This window comes from Lycorma delicatula, chromosome 5 (genome assembly GCF_047948215.1).
Source record: "Lycorma delicatula isolate Av1 chromosome 5, ASM4794821v1, whole genome shotgun sequence".
Lineage (NCBI taxonomy): Eukaryota > Metazoa > Arthropoda > Insecta > Hemiptera > Fulgoridae > Lycorma > Lycorma delicatula.
The window spans coordinates 119,138,387-119,152,638 of NC_134459.1; the positions used below are offsets into that span (position 1 = coordinate 119,138,387).

At 27.7% G+C, this 14,252-nt stretch overlaps 1 protein-coding gene across 6 annotated transcripts in view; it reads left to right on the top strand.

The window, feature by feature from the left end:
- Positions 1-14,252, top strand: part of LOC142325337 (uncharacterized) — a 60,073-nt gene that overhangs the window by 12,286 nt on the left and 33,535 nt on the right. For all 6 annotated transcript variants that reach the window (XM_075366961.1, XM_075366959.1, XM_075366963.1 and 3 more), the window contains exons 4-7: positions 240-353; positions 6,347-6,502; positions 6,940-7,038; positions 11,070-11,183. In XM_075366961.1, the coding sequence (XP_075223076.1) occupies positions 240-353; positions 6,347-6,502; positions 6,940-7,038; positions 11,070-11,183 (483 nt within the window). The remainder of the gene's footprint in view (positions 1-239; positions 354-6,346; positions 6,503-6,939; positions 7,039-11,069; positions 11,184-14,252) is intronic.

Here is a 14,252-nt window from a genome sequence, read left to right on the forward strand (position 1 = left end):
CCAATTATTTGTTTATTTGGTCAACTGATTGGTGGGCTGCAAAAAAAGCATATTCAGTTATTATTTTCAGTTGTTTTCACTAGCTGACAGCGGGTGGGGTTGTGTTTTGTGATTACTGAGAAACAATTCTGTTTGTAATTGATACACCTATAGTTAAACGTTTTAATTATTAATTTGAAATATTTTTATTATTTTACTAAAAACCATGTAGAAGATTGTATTTTTCTTACTTGTTATAGAAGGTACAGCGTTGTCGTATTGAAATTTTTGAACAGCCTTGGTTGAATAGAAAAGAAGTGATAGGTTTTTATTGTGGTCGAGAAGAGGATAAAAAAGATGTCAGAAATAAACAGGTACTGATTTATGACTTTGTATTACAGTGTTAGTGCTATTATATTTTGTTCGATATATTTTATCATCCATTTTCCTTACTATTAAATGCTAATTTTAAGATATTGTTTAAAGAAACGTTTTTAGGTAATAATGTTACTTTCTTTGTATTCATCCACTTATTGATGTATTTAATATTCTGTGCACTGTTCTTTTAGAATCAGTAGTACTAGATTTTATATGTTTTCTTTATATATTCCCAATGTGTTTACACGTGTTTATACTGTCTAGCTTTTCAGAATTTACAATTGAAATATTTAACATTTGTAAGAAAGATTTACTGTATTCTTCAATCCTTAGTTCAGTATTCAATTACTTAAAGGAATTTTGGTACTGATCTTCAGAAAATTTTCTTTTAATTGGATAAATGACAGGTAAAACTATTCTTAATGTATATGAACATTAATTGTTTATACCTTAAATCAGAGGTTGGCAACCTTTTTGTCAGTAAGGATACAAAATAAATTCAAAATTATTGGGGGCACCACACTATTATTACATAATAAGCATATAGATGATTCATTTGCCTTTAAACTCAGTAAAACAAAATTGTTCTTCCCGGTCAACATTAAAACAGTAAATTCTTTTTCTTTTATAATTATTCATGATGGCTTATTTATAAAATCTGTTTAACCAGTATGATACGTATTTGATAGTGAAAAGCATGACTATCTTGAGTGATGTGGTTACTAATAATACGTAAATAGTAAAATACAGTCAATAATAACAACACTCAAAATACATAGCACTGAGAATACAGTAACATACTACCAAATTTATCAGAAGCCAGAATATTCTTACATGCTAAGTAGCAAGTGTGTCAGTGTATGACCTTAATTGCTGTTTGCTGACACTGAACTTGCATAATTATATTGTCTTATATACATGTGATTCCGATACGGTTATTGGGCTTAGTAAGTGTGGGTGTACAAAACTCTCATCAAGGGCGCAATGGCACTCACAGGTGCCGCATTGCTGACCCCTGCCTTAAATCATATCTTCTGTCCTACAAAATGGCAAACATACTAGGCGTTAGTTTATCAAGAAAAAATAAACATTGCTCCAATAAATAAACATCACCTAATTGTTATGCACCTCTCTTTCTCCTGTTTAGAAATGATCAGATATTTAATCTATAAACAAAAATAAAATTATTTGTTAATAAAAAATTCATTCTTTTTCCTAAATTAAGCAGTCCAGTTGTGTTGATCACAATGTCGCTGAAAGCCCAGTTATTGGTAAATGCTATTAAAGTAATCTTTAACAAATCAATATTAATACTCCCCCTATGTAACAGATGAACTTTAGTGTACTGATAAAAAAAGCAAGCCTTGATACACATACCAACGCGTTAATGGCATGCGTTGACCAACAGACTCGAAAACACCACTCTCACAAAGTTAAACACCTGAGTCACAAATTATTATTGTCTCAACTATTCAAATCGTTGTCATATGCAAATGTGAAAGCAGAAATAAAATATTAGATTAAATAAAATAATTCATCATACTAAGTATTAAGTAACAACTAGACTTTACAATGAAAAGTTAAAAATTAATTAATCTTGAACTCTTTCTTGGTATAAATAAAGCATTTTCTATTAAATGATAAAAAAATACATTAAAAAAATGTATATTGTAAATAAATTTATTAAGTCATACCAATATCTCTCTGCTTCCCTTACATACCCGTGAAAAATTTTATTACGATGTCTTAATTAGAGGAATTAATATTTTATTTAATTATTGTTTAACTTTAATTTGCATTTATTTAAACCACCTTAAAAAGTAGATAAAAATTAACAGCAGTAAGATGAGTAATAATGATTAAAATAATTTTTTCATTAAATAAAATATTATTGTCTATTGCTGGGATGCATTACTATAAATTATTAATAATAGAATCACTTATAAATACAATTAAATATTGGAGTGAAGATTCATAACTGAATGTATCATAATGTAATATCATCAGTTGAAACTAAGTGAGAAAAGTACTCTTCTAAACATAAATTTTTTAATTTAACTATATTATTTTGTTTGAACTTACTTCTCATGTTAATCATTAACAGTTGTTCAGTTAGAGAACCTGAAGATGAACTCTGTGTATTTAAACCAAAGTACTTTAGCAACATACAACACTTACTGATTACAGTACATTATGTAATTGAGTTATGTTTTTGTTTCCTCAGTCTTGATCCCAGAGTATAAGTGTTTTAGCCAGCCATCATTACTAAATTCCCATGCAATCTAGCCAAAATAACTAAAAAATATTTATGTGCACAAAAGTAGTTTTTAAGGAAGGTAGTTTAGTTTAAAGTTGATTAAATTTAATAATTTATAAAACAATTAATAATAAGTTATAAGCATTTCAGCTCTGAATCAACATGTTATCAAAAGGTTTAGCCATTTTTATTAAAAATCTTAATTAAATGTTTTACTTTTTGAAGGAGTTCATTGAATAATGATGGGTTTCCTGTATCCTGGAAGACTATTGATACATTTTACAGCAGTTTTCTTGAAATGGATGTGTATTTGTGATGGAAAACTTTTATGCAATAACTGTCTTTTGTTATTAATGTAAAATAATTTTTGTGGAATATTAAATCATATTATATATTGTATCCTATTTATTAGAAAAATTTAATTTGTTTTGTTACAATTCTCACCTGCAGCAGTATTTGACCTACTGCTTTTTATATGGTTGGAACTGGAGGGTTATGTTTGATTTAGTTATAATATTATTTATTCATAGAACCTGTGTTATATTTTAGAACTAAATGAAGAATAAAATATTTCCATGTTTGTACCTGCCGATCCTTATAATATTAAAATTGTTTGTAACTAGATGATAGTGTCATGTTGATTGAGCAGTGAAAATAAAACTGCCAAGTTTGTCCATTTTGAAAATTACAATCAATGTTATTTTTGTATGAACATTTGATCATGTGACGTTATTTTTCATTTATTTGAGACTGGGTAGCGAAATAGAAATAATCTGTTTGATAATTTTATTTCTGAATTCTTTTACCTTTTATGTCTATAATAAAGAGATTTTTTGAGGTTTGAGTTTATACTCCATTATCTGAACATTTCCCTTTTTTACTGAAAAATGTAGGTATTATCATTACAACAAAGGTTATTATTAAAAGGAGTTGATATTGACTGTTTTCATTTTGGCATCATGAATTCAAGCTTATAGAACTGGTAAAATGTATTTTAAATATATTGAGTGTTTTGTCTCTCTTAGTATGTACATATTTTGTAAAAGACAGGTAAGTTTTTGATGAAGTTTTATTATGATGGGCAGTATAGCTGTCCATCATACAAATTCTTATTTATTGGTTTTGTACATAATAATGTTAATTGTGAGTATAAGTTTTATGTTCTCTGTATGTTATTTATTTTTTTATTTACATTGTACTGCCTCACAATAATGAGGCAGTACATAAGCTTACATAGAGTTCAGCGTTTGTATTTGCCTGTACACACACATACCCAGACCCGACAGTTTCTGGAAAACTGGTTGGAGAAAATATAATACAGGATGTTGGAACCAAAGATATTCAAAAGTAACACCTTATATTAAGAGAACTTGTTAATATAATTTAATAATCTCTTTTTTAATGAACAAAAGCAAAATAGCGAATTGCAAAAAACTGAAGGCTTTCTGTTCAGCAGTTACCATCTTTGTTAGTGGTACTGTCAATCGGGAAGATGGTGTCTCAATCTGCGACTAAGGGCACTATAAAAATTTTCCTTTTCGCTGTTTGATTTCAGCCTTAAATTAACATTGTATACCTCATCCAAGAGGTATCATAACAAATTAAAACTTTGTTATTAATATTTTACATTCGGTTTATTTTAGTGTTATAATGTCTGTTTGGAAAAATTAACTTGACCCTTTGAAAAATTCATTAAATAGTTGAAAATAAAACTTTTTCACTTTTTTAATATTTACGTCTTCAAGGTGAGATAGGCACCAAATTAAGAAGCGATTCAACAATTTATTAGCTGATTCTTTTTATTTGGGATAAATTTTGAAAACCACCTGCAGCAAGTTGATTGAGATTTTTGTGAGTATACATCAAAGTAAAGATTAAAAAATTCGGAGATAGTTACTTAAATTTTGTGTTCATTCAACAGTTTTCCATGCAGTTTTGCTCTAATGTATTTGACATTATTCATTTGTTGATGAGATAAGGAATGATTATGATTTAGTTGAATTTTATTGTGAACACTCAGAAGTCACAATTAAACATTCCCTTTTGTTTATTGAAATTTTGTAGTTTTGTTACAATCGAGTTTACATTTTGTTTATTGACATAGTGGCTTCCATACATACATCTACTATTGATATGCAAATTATACTACCATGTATACCAAATAATATTTTGTTTATTACATGACAATAGTTTTCCTGATACAGTGAAACTAAATTGAAATGTGAAGCTAATCTTTTAGTTTTTGTATAAAAGGAATGGGTTTCACAATTTTAGCATTATTAGGATGGTAGTGGTCATTTGGTCAGAGTTTCTTCTTGTATGGTTTCTGCTACCCTGAGTTTAAGGTTAAAGGAAGGTCAGATTTATTGTTTTATTGTGCTGATTAAATAAATGAGAAAATAAAAGTGGCATGAAATTTAACTTGCTTATTAATGTGAAAGTCAGTTTGACGTGCTTTTCCTTTCAGGTGTAATTCATTCTTGATAAATTTTTTTTTTTGTTTTTTTAATCTAGTCTTAACCCTACTGACTAGTATTAATGGTTATTTAGTATGGGCTGTACATTCATTATTGTAAGTTTGTCTGTGCCTGCATTGGATATAATTATTTTTTTAATTTCATTCTAAATGAAAAATAAAGAAAGGTTTAATAAATTTAGTTTAAATGAAATGCATTGTAATAGTATGTATGAAGATCTGGATTTAGTTCCAGCAGATCATCCATACATAAGCTAGCAATCTGTATAATTTCTATTTTGTACATTATCTGTTATCAGTAAAGTTATCATTACAGTTTCTTATTTATTTGATTTATATTATTCAACCAAAAAGGAATGATATAATGAAAAGAAAAAAAAAACTTTGTAGACACAGTATAATAACTTTTATTATTGAATTAAAATATAAGTTGTGATAATACTGTGTCACAAGTTGCTAATTTGTTTATGGATGATACTGAAATAAATTACTGTGTTGATATAATTCCCTACTGTAAGAAAACATTCATCCAACTTGTAGAGAATAAAACAATGATTTTCAGATATTCCCTTACGTATATTTCAGCTTAAAAAATATTAAATTTATAAATAATGTTTAAATAGCTACTTCATATTCCTTTCTTTTACTTCCTTCAATTCCAGGAAATACATATGAAATCCATGTAGCAGTTCGCTTTTTATGAAAAGGGTTCTGCTGAATCAGAGGTTCAAGAATTGTTTGTAAAAACCTAGGTTCTTGTTTTTTATTTTGAAATGATAATTCTGTCTTTTATAATTAAATATTTTCTTCATATGAAAATAAGTATTATGCACAGGTGAGATGTTGAAGATAAGTAGATAGTTCATCAGCAGTACTGAACACTATGTACTGACCAGATCATTGTCTGTTGACTGCATGTCAAGCTGTATATTGTTTATACTTTGTATTTAGTGGTATTTATGTAAAATAAGTTATCATTAATGATAATAATTACAATTCATACATGTGGATTGTGTATCATAAGAAAAAAGGTACAGTTATCCATTGGTAACTGTACCTTTTTTCTTCTGAAAGGAAATGGAAAGGAAATGTACCATAATATTAGTTGCTAAAATTAGAATAATGTCTTTAGGAAATTTAATGGGTACACCATAGTCGGAGTTATAATTCAAAATAAAATTAGAATAATTTTTTTAACTGAAATCGTTTGAACAGTGTAGAAATGTTTATAAATTAGACATTTTATTTTTTTATAGGATACCGGTACTGATGGTGTTCCTGGTGCACCAACGTCATTAGATGTACACAGTAAATTAGTAAAAGATTTAGCATTATTTTCCATTTCTGCAATTAATAGGAGACTTTTGCCATACATACTCTTGCTTGTTGAAATATTGAATGCTACACAACAGGTATTGTAAAAAAGTAAAATTCTGATTATTATTTAATTACAGATACATTTGTGTGTGCTTGTATATGTTGATAAAACTGATTTGATTTACTTATATATTCATTAAAATGAAAACATTTGTATTTAATTTTATAAGTGTGTTTTTTTATATTTTATAATGCTATTAGTAAACAATAAAAATATACAGAAGACCGTTTTGGAGAATCCCATGTCATTTATTTTTTATGGACCTTAAAACGTTTTCATTGACTCATTATATATTATTGTTTCATTGTTTTAATTATAGGTGTGATATTATTATGAAGATTAGAAGGCTTCATTGATTCTATTAGAAATGTTGTTTTTTATTCAAGAAAGAAAGATTACCATCATTATGCCATTTTTCATCAAAATAAAATTTGTTATTAATTCTTATGGTTTATTCATTTTTGCTTTTAGGTTGATGCAGGAACGAAGTATGTAATTAATGTGTTAGTTGAGAAGAGTACATGTGCGAAGCCCAATCCATTAGTTAATTGTCAATTGGACCCTAATGCGGTAAGATTTAATATGATTTTTCTTTCATGAGTTTTTTATTTTGGTAATATATACTCATTATAATCCATAAATAATAGGATCTAAATGATAGAATAGTTGATGTTTTTGTCATTCTATAGCATTAAATGCTATTGGATGACTTAAACAGATAATAGGGTTTGTTTTTTTTTTATGCTTCATCATATTGTACAGTATAGTAATTTTTTTTTGTTATAATACTTACTAATAGAAGCATATATTGTGGATGAGTAGTTAAGATATCTTGAATCCTAGAAACTGATATGTTTTTATGATTGAGTTTAATCATTATTATTAAGTATATACAGTTATGTATATATATTTTACAGTTGTGAATGTTATTTTTGGAACCTGTTTTAGAAAGAAAGAACAATTTTATTAATAGGTTGATAGAGGTATTTACAAGTTTGATAGAGAACTATTAAAAAAATAATCAAACTTTTTCTAAAATCTTATATTTAGTATTTACAGCGTTCTACAACAATCTTTTTTTGGTAATTTCCTTCCTGATGTACACAATTTTCCTAATGTCTATTCCACTTAAAGAAGCAACTCTTGAATGCATTTTTTTAAAAATAGCTTGTAGGATGGTGAGGAATTTTTGTTTTTTGGGCTGTATTGTTTCAGATCATTGTTCTATTAAAGGTGATTTCAATTATTCAGATAAAAAATTTATCAGGGGCTAAGTTGGGATGTACACTCAATCTAGTGGGTTGTAGGAATGACACTGATTAATATTTTGTACAAAACTTGCAAATTAGCCTTGGCGTAGTCTGCAATGGCGAATCAAAAATACAGAGGTGTATCGTTGTTTAGAAGTGAACTAGACGTGGCGTCTCAGATTTGTAGTAATGAGTTTGGAGAGAATACTGCATCGATGAAAAAGTAATCAGCAGCTGGAGAAGATTCGGCATCGATAGAATTGGCAGTTTGTAGTGATTGACACACTTTCATCAGAGACGTAATATACTGGATTTGAAAATGGACTTGTCGAAGAAACGAGGCTAGATGAAACATAGAAATCTGCAGTAGTAGTATTTTATTCAGAAATAAATATTTGATTCTTTGTCTGATAACTCCAGAATTATTTAAAAAATTGCAAGGATCGTCCAAAAAGTAAAATATGTTTTTGTTTTATAACAAATCTATTGTATTTATTTTAATGTTAATATATGCATTAAAATCTACATTTTTTAAGTTCTTTTTCCGCATAATCACCTCCTAAGTTGAAGCATTTGTCAAATTGCGGCACTAGGTTTTGTATGTCATCATCAAAGAAATCTGCCGCCAGTCCATCAAGTCACTCGTGAACAGCTGTCTTGACATTGTCACTTTCAACTAACTAAGGGGTTCTGAGCATGCTCAGAACCCCCTTAATGAAGAAACACAAGAAAATGTTTATGGCAGGGAGATGTTCTCTCTGGCAAATAAACAACATAACTTCCTTAAGTTTCCTTCTTGTATTTTACTTTTATTTTAAATATAAATAGTTGATATTAGTCAAATTACTACAATAATCTTTAAAGAAGTTACAGGTGCTATTATTGTCTTTCCCTTTTACAAACTTAATTACTAATCCTAATACTTACAAGTATTTACCAGCTACCTTATTACTATTGTTGTTTTTCCTTTTCTGAATAGCACTTAATCTACAAAATTATAGGCCAATGTCATTTCTATTTCTATTTTCTAAATTGTTTGGAAAGTACACTTCTAACAATTCTTGAAAACCACAATGTATAACTTTTTGGTATAATTTTAGGAAAAAAATTTCAACCAATCCAGCCATTTGCTAATTTATAGTATATCATACTTGTACATGTGTACATAATAAAAGGATTCCATTTAAATTTTTTTGCGATCTTAGTAACATATTTGATTTAGTTCCACAAATTTATTAATGAATAAACTTAATAATTATGGTGTCAGAGTAGTTGCTTAATTTGCTTAACTCATCTCTTGCTAATTATTAACAGATAATTAAAATTTCATCCTTTGATAAGAAAACAGATTTAAAAAGCAGCTCCTCATTTCAGGATGTGGAATGCGGAGTGTCACAAGGAAGTAGGTTTGATCCCTTGCTGCTTTTATTGTTTATTAATGATATGCCTCACAATATTGAACTATTTCTTGTCACCTCTTTGCAGATGTCACAACTGTATCTATATTTAGCGATAATTATTTAAAAGGAATTGAAAATTCTATGATAATAATTCAAAGAAATTGACTGGAGAATTGACATTTTTTCTATAAAAAAAATGAAAATTTTCTGTATGGATAAAACTATTGAATTTTGCTCATCAGGTAGATATAAAATATGAATGCGTGGCCCTATAAATATGAATCATGTTGACCATATTTAGAGAATTAATTATGTTTGGTTTTCCTTATGTTTACGTTTATGAAAATGCAATCTTTGCTAAAAAGAATAATCACTTGTTAAAAAATAACAAAATCCAATTCTGCCAAACCTGATAACAAAACTGTAATCATGTAACTGAACACTACTACAGTTTATGAGAAAGGGCCTTGTTACGCTTCCTTTATCATCTTTAATAAATTACCAAACTTTTAAAAAATCTTCCCTTTAACTTATTTAAAATACAATTAATTTTTTTTTACAGAAACAATATTACTCTGCTTATGAATTAATAAGCAGAGTAAATAGTGCTAATTTAAAAAAAACGTGAATTAAAAAAACCCTGAATTTTCTGCATTCAGTTCAACATTTAGATAAATATGTGTTTAAATAATTTTCATTAATGTGTTTTAGAGTGTGAATATTTTTGTAGTTTTTTTTTTTACATATATTAAATAATTGTATTATAATTACAATCTAGTTGTAATATAATTACAACTGCTGCTATTTGGCTGGCTGATAAGCTTTCTGTTTAGCTGCAAGAAGTCAGTGTCTAACAATTGCCACCTAAAAATCTGTTCCACTGGCTGCTAATTTTCAATTTAAGTCCACAGTAGATAATTTTGGGTCAAGTTTAATATTTCTCACTAAAATCGATCCTGTGTTGAAGTAGTTTTTCTTTTATGGCCACATTAGCCTTTACTTAGAGGTGAAAAGGAACCAATTTCTTTAATTTAAAAAAAAATAACATTCACTGTCTGTAGTCCAACAACACACTCGGAAGCTATTTGTTGTGTCATTCTGATATGCTGAGAAAGAGGAACAATTTTCTAACGCTTTCTTGGGTTTATCTCCATTATTATATATTCAAGATGCACAGACCGGAAAATAAGGAAATATGATTTTGAATAAAAAATGAAAGAAATATTCACAAAACACTATTTGTAATATGACAATTGGTAAATAACCAAAGAATCAAATTAATTTGCATGCTACTATATCTAAATGTAGCATGCTAGTAGGAAACTTTTACCATGCTACTAGGTATGTTCTGTCCCTTCTAAAACTTTTTAAAAAATCAGTGTCACTTTTCTCAATATTCTAATCTTCTTTATAGAAAAAAAAAACAGTGAATAAACTAAAATTTCTTCAAATTTTTTTGTTGTAAGAATAACTGTCAAAACCATTTTACAACTTATTAATAATGATTAAACAACTTACAGCAAAACATGAGTCCAACTTTTGCAACTATTCACTGATCGGAATGTTTTCAAAGAAATATTCATTTTTTTTGTTTTAGGTACTGTAAGAATACACATCATTCTAGATCTAACCTAGGACAGGTTATGTGTATTGATTAATGAATTATTATTATAATTAGTTAATTATTAAATTACTTATCTAGACTGTATATTCCAATTATTTGTTTATTTGGTCAACTGATTGGTGGGCTGCAAAAAAAGCATATTCAGTTATTATTTTCAGTTGTTTTCACTAGCTGACAGCGGGTGGGGTTGTGTTTTGTGATTACTGAGAAACAATTCTGTTTGTAATTGATACACCTATAGTTAAACGTTTTAATTATTAATTTGAAATATTTTTATTATTTTACTAAAAACCATGTAGAAGATTGTATTTTTCTTACTTGTTATAGAAGGTACAGCGTTGTCGTATTGAAATTTTTGAACAGTCTTGGTTGAATAGAAAAGAAGTGATAGGTTTTTATTGTGGTCGAGAAGAGGATAAAAAAGATGTCAGAAATAAACAGGTACTGATTTATGACTTTGTATTACAGTGTTAGTGCTATTATATTTTGTTCGATATATTTTATCATCCATTTTCCTTACTATTAAATGCTAATTTTAAGATATTGTTTAAAGAAACGTTTTTAGGTAATAATGTTACTTTCTTTGTATTCATCCACTTATTGATGTATTTAATATTCTGTGCACTGTTCTTTTAGAATCAGTAGTACTAGATTTTATATGTTTTCTTTATATATTCCCAATGTGTTTACACGTGTTTATACTGTCTAGCTTTTCAGAATTTACAATTGAAATATTTAACATTTGTAAGAAAGATTTACTGTATTCTTCAATCCTTAGTTCAGTATTCAATTACTTAAAGGAATTTTGGTACTGATCTTCAGAAAATTTTCTTTTAATTGGATAAATGACAGGTAAAACTATTCTTAAATGTATATGAACATTAATTGTTTATACCTTAAATCAGAGGTTGGCAACCTTTTTGTCAGTAAGGATACAAAATAAATTCAAAATTATTGGGGGCACCACACTATTATTACATAATAAGCATATAGATGATTCATTTGCCTTTAAACTCAGTAAAACAAAATTGTTCTTCCCGGTCAACATTAAAACAGTAAATTCTTTTTCTTTTATAATTATTCATGATGGCTTATTTATAAAATCTGTTTAACCAGTATGATACGTATTTGATAGTGAAAAGCATGACTATCTTGAGTGATGTGGTTACTAATAATACGTAAATAGTAAAATACAGTCAATAATAACAACACTCAAAATACATAGCACTGAGAATACAGTAACATACTAACAAATTTATCAGAAGCCAGAATATTCTTACATGCTAAGTAGCAAGTGTGTCAGTGTATGACCTTAATTGCTGTTTGCTGACACTGAACTTGCATAATTATATTGTCTTATATACATGTGATTCCGATACGGTTATTGGGCTTAGTAAGTGTGGGTGTACAAAACTCTCATCAAGGGCGCAATGGCACTCACAGGTGCCGCATTGCTGACCCCTGCCTTAAATCATATCTTCTGTCCTACAAAATGGCAAACATACTAGGCGTTAGTTTATCAAGAAAAAATAAACATTGCTCCAATAAATAAACATCACCTAATTGTTATGCACCTCTCTTTCTCCTGTTTAGAAATGATCAGATATTTAATCTATAAACAAAAATAAAATTATTTGTTAATAAAAAATTCATTCTTTTTCCTAAATTAAGCAGTCCAGTTGTGTTGATCACAATGTCGCTGAAAGCCCAGTTATTGGTAAATGCTATTAAAGTAATCTTTAACAAATCAATATTAATACTCCCCCTATGTAACAGATGAACTTTAGTGTACTGATAAAAAAAGCAAGCCTTGATACACATACCAACGCGTTAATGGCATGCGTTGACCAACAGACTCGAAAACACCACTCTCACAAAGTTAAACACCTGAGTCACAAATTATTATTGTCTCAACTATTCAAATCGTTGTCATATGCAAATGTGAAAGCAGAAATAAAATATTAGATTAAATAAAATAATTCATCATACTAAGTATTAAGTAACAACTAGACTTTACAATGAAAAGTTAAAAATTAATTAATCTTGAACTCTTTCTTGGTATAAATAAAGCATTTTCTATTAAATGATAAAAAAATACATTAAAAAAATGTATATTGTAAATAAATTTATTAAGTCATACCAATATCTCTCTGCTTCCCTTACATACCCGTGAAAAATTTTATTACGATGTCTTAATTAGAGGAATTAATATTTTATTTAATTATTGTTTAACTTTAATTTGCATTTATTTAAACCACCTTAAAAAGTAGATAAAAATTAACAGCAGTAAGATGAGTAATAATGATTAAAATAATTTTTTCATTAAATAAAATATTATTGTCTATTGCTGGGATGCATTACTATAAATTATTAATAATAGAATCACTTATAAATACAATTAAATATTGGAGTGAAGATTCATAACTGAATGTATCATAATGTAATATCATCAGTTGAAACTAAGTGAGAAAAGTACTCTTCTAAACATAAATTTTTTAATTTAACTATATTATTTTGTTTGAACTTACTTCTCATGTTAATCATTAACAGTTGTTCAGTTAGAGAACCTGAAGATGAACTCTGTGTATTTAAACCAAAGTACTTTAGCAACATACAACACTTACTGATTACAGTACATTATGTAATTGAGTTATGTTTTTGTTTCCTCAGTCTTGATCCCAGAGTATAAGTGTTTTAGCCAGCCATCATTACTAAATTCCCATGCAATCTAGCCAAAATAACTAAAAAATATTTATGTGCACAAAAGTAGTTTTTAAGGAAGGTAGTTTAGTTTAAAGTTGATTAAATTTAATAATTTATAAAACAATTAATAATAAGTTATAAGCATTTCAGCTCTGAATCAACATGTTATCAAAAGGTTTAGCCATTTTTATTAAAAATCTTAATTAAATGTTTTACTTTTTGAAGGAGTTCATTGAATAATGATGGGTTTCCTGTATCCTGGAAGACTATTGATACATTTTACAGCAGTTTTCTTGAAATGGATGTGTATTTGTGATGGAAAACTTTTATGCAATAACTGTCTTTTGTTATTAATGTAAAATAAGTTTTGTGGAATATTAAATCATATTATATATTGTATCTGATTTATTAGAAAAATTTAATTTGTTTTGTTACAATTCTCACCTGCAGCAGTATTTGACCTACTGCTTTTTATATGGTTGGAACTGGAGGGTTATGTTTGATTTAGTTATAATATTATTTATTCATAGAACCTGTGTTATATTTTAGAACTAAATGAAGAATAAAATATTTCCATGTTTGTACCTGCCGATCCTTATAATATTAAAATTGTTTGTAACTAGATGACAGTGTCATGTTGATTGAGCAGTGAAAATAAAACTGCCAAGTTTGTCCATTTTGAAAATTACAATCAATGTTATTTTTGTATGAACATTTGATCATGTGACGTTATTTTTCATTTATTTGAGACTGGGTAGCCAAATAGAAATAATCTGTTTGATAATTTTATTTCTGAATTCTTTTACC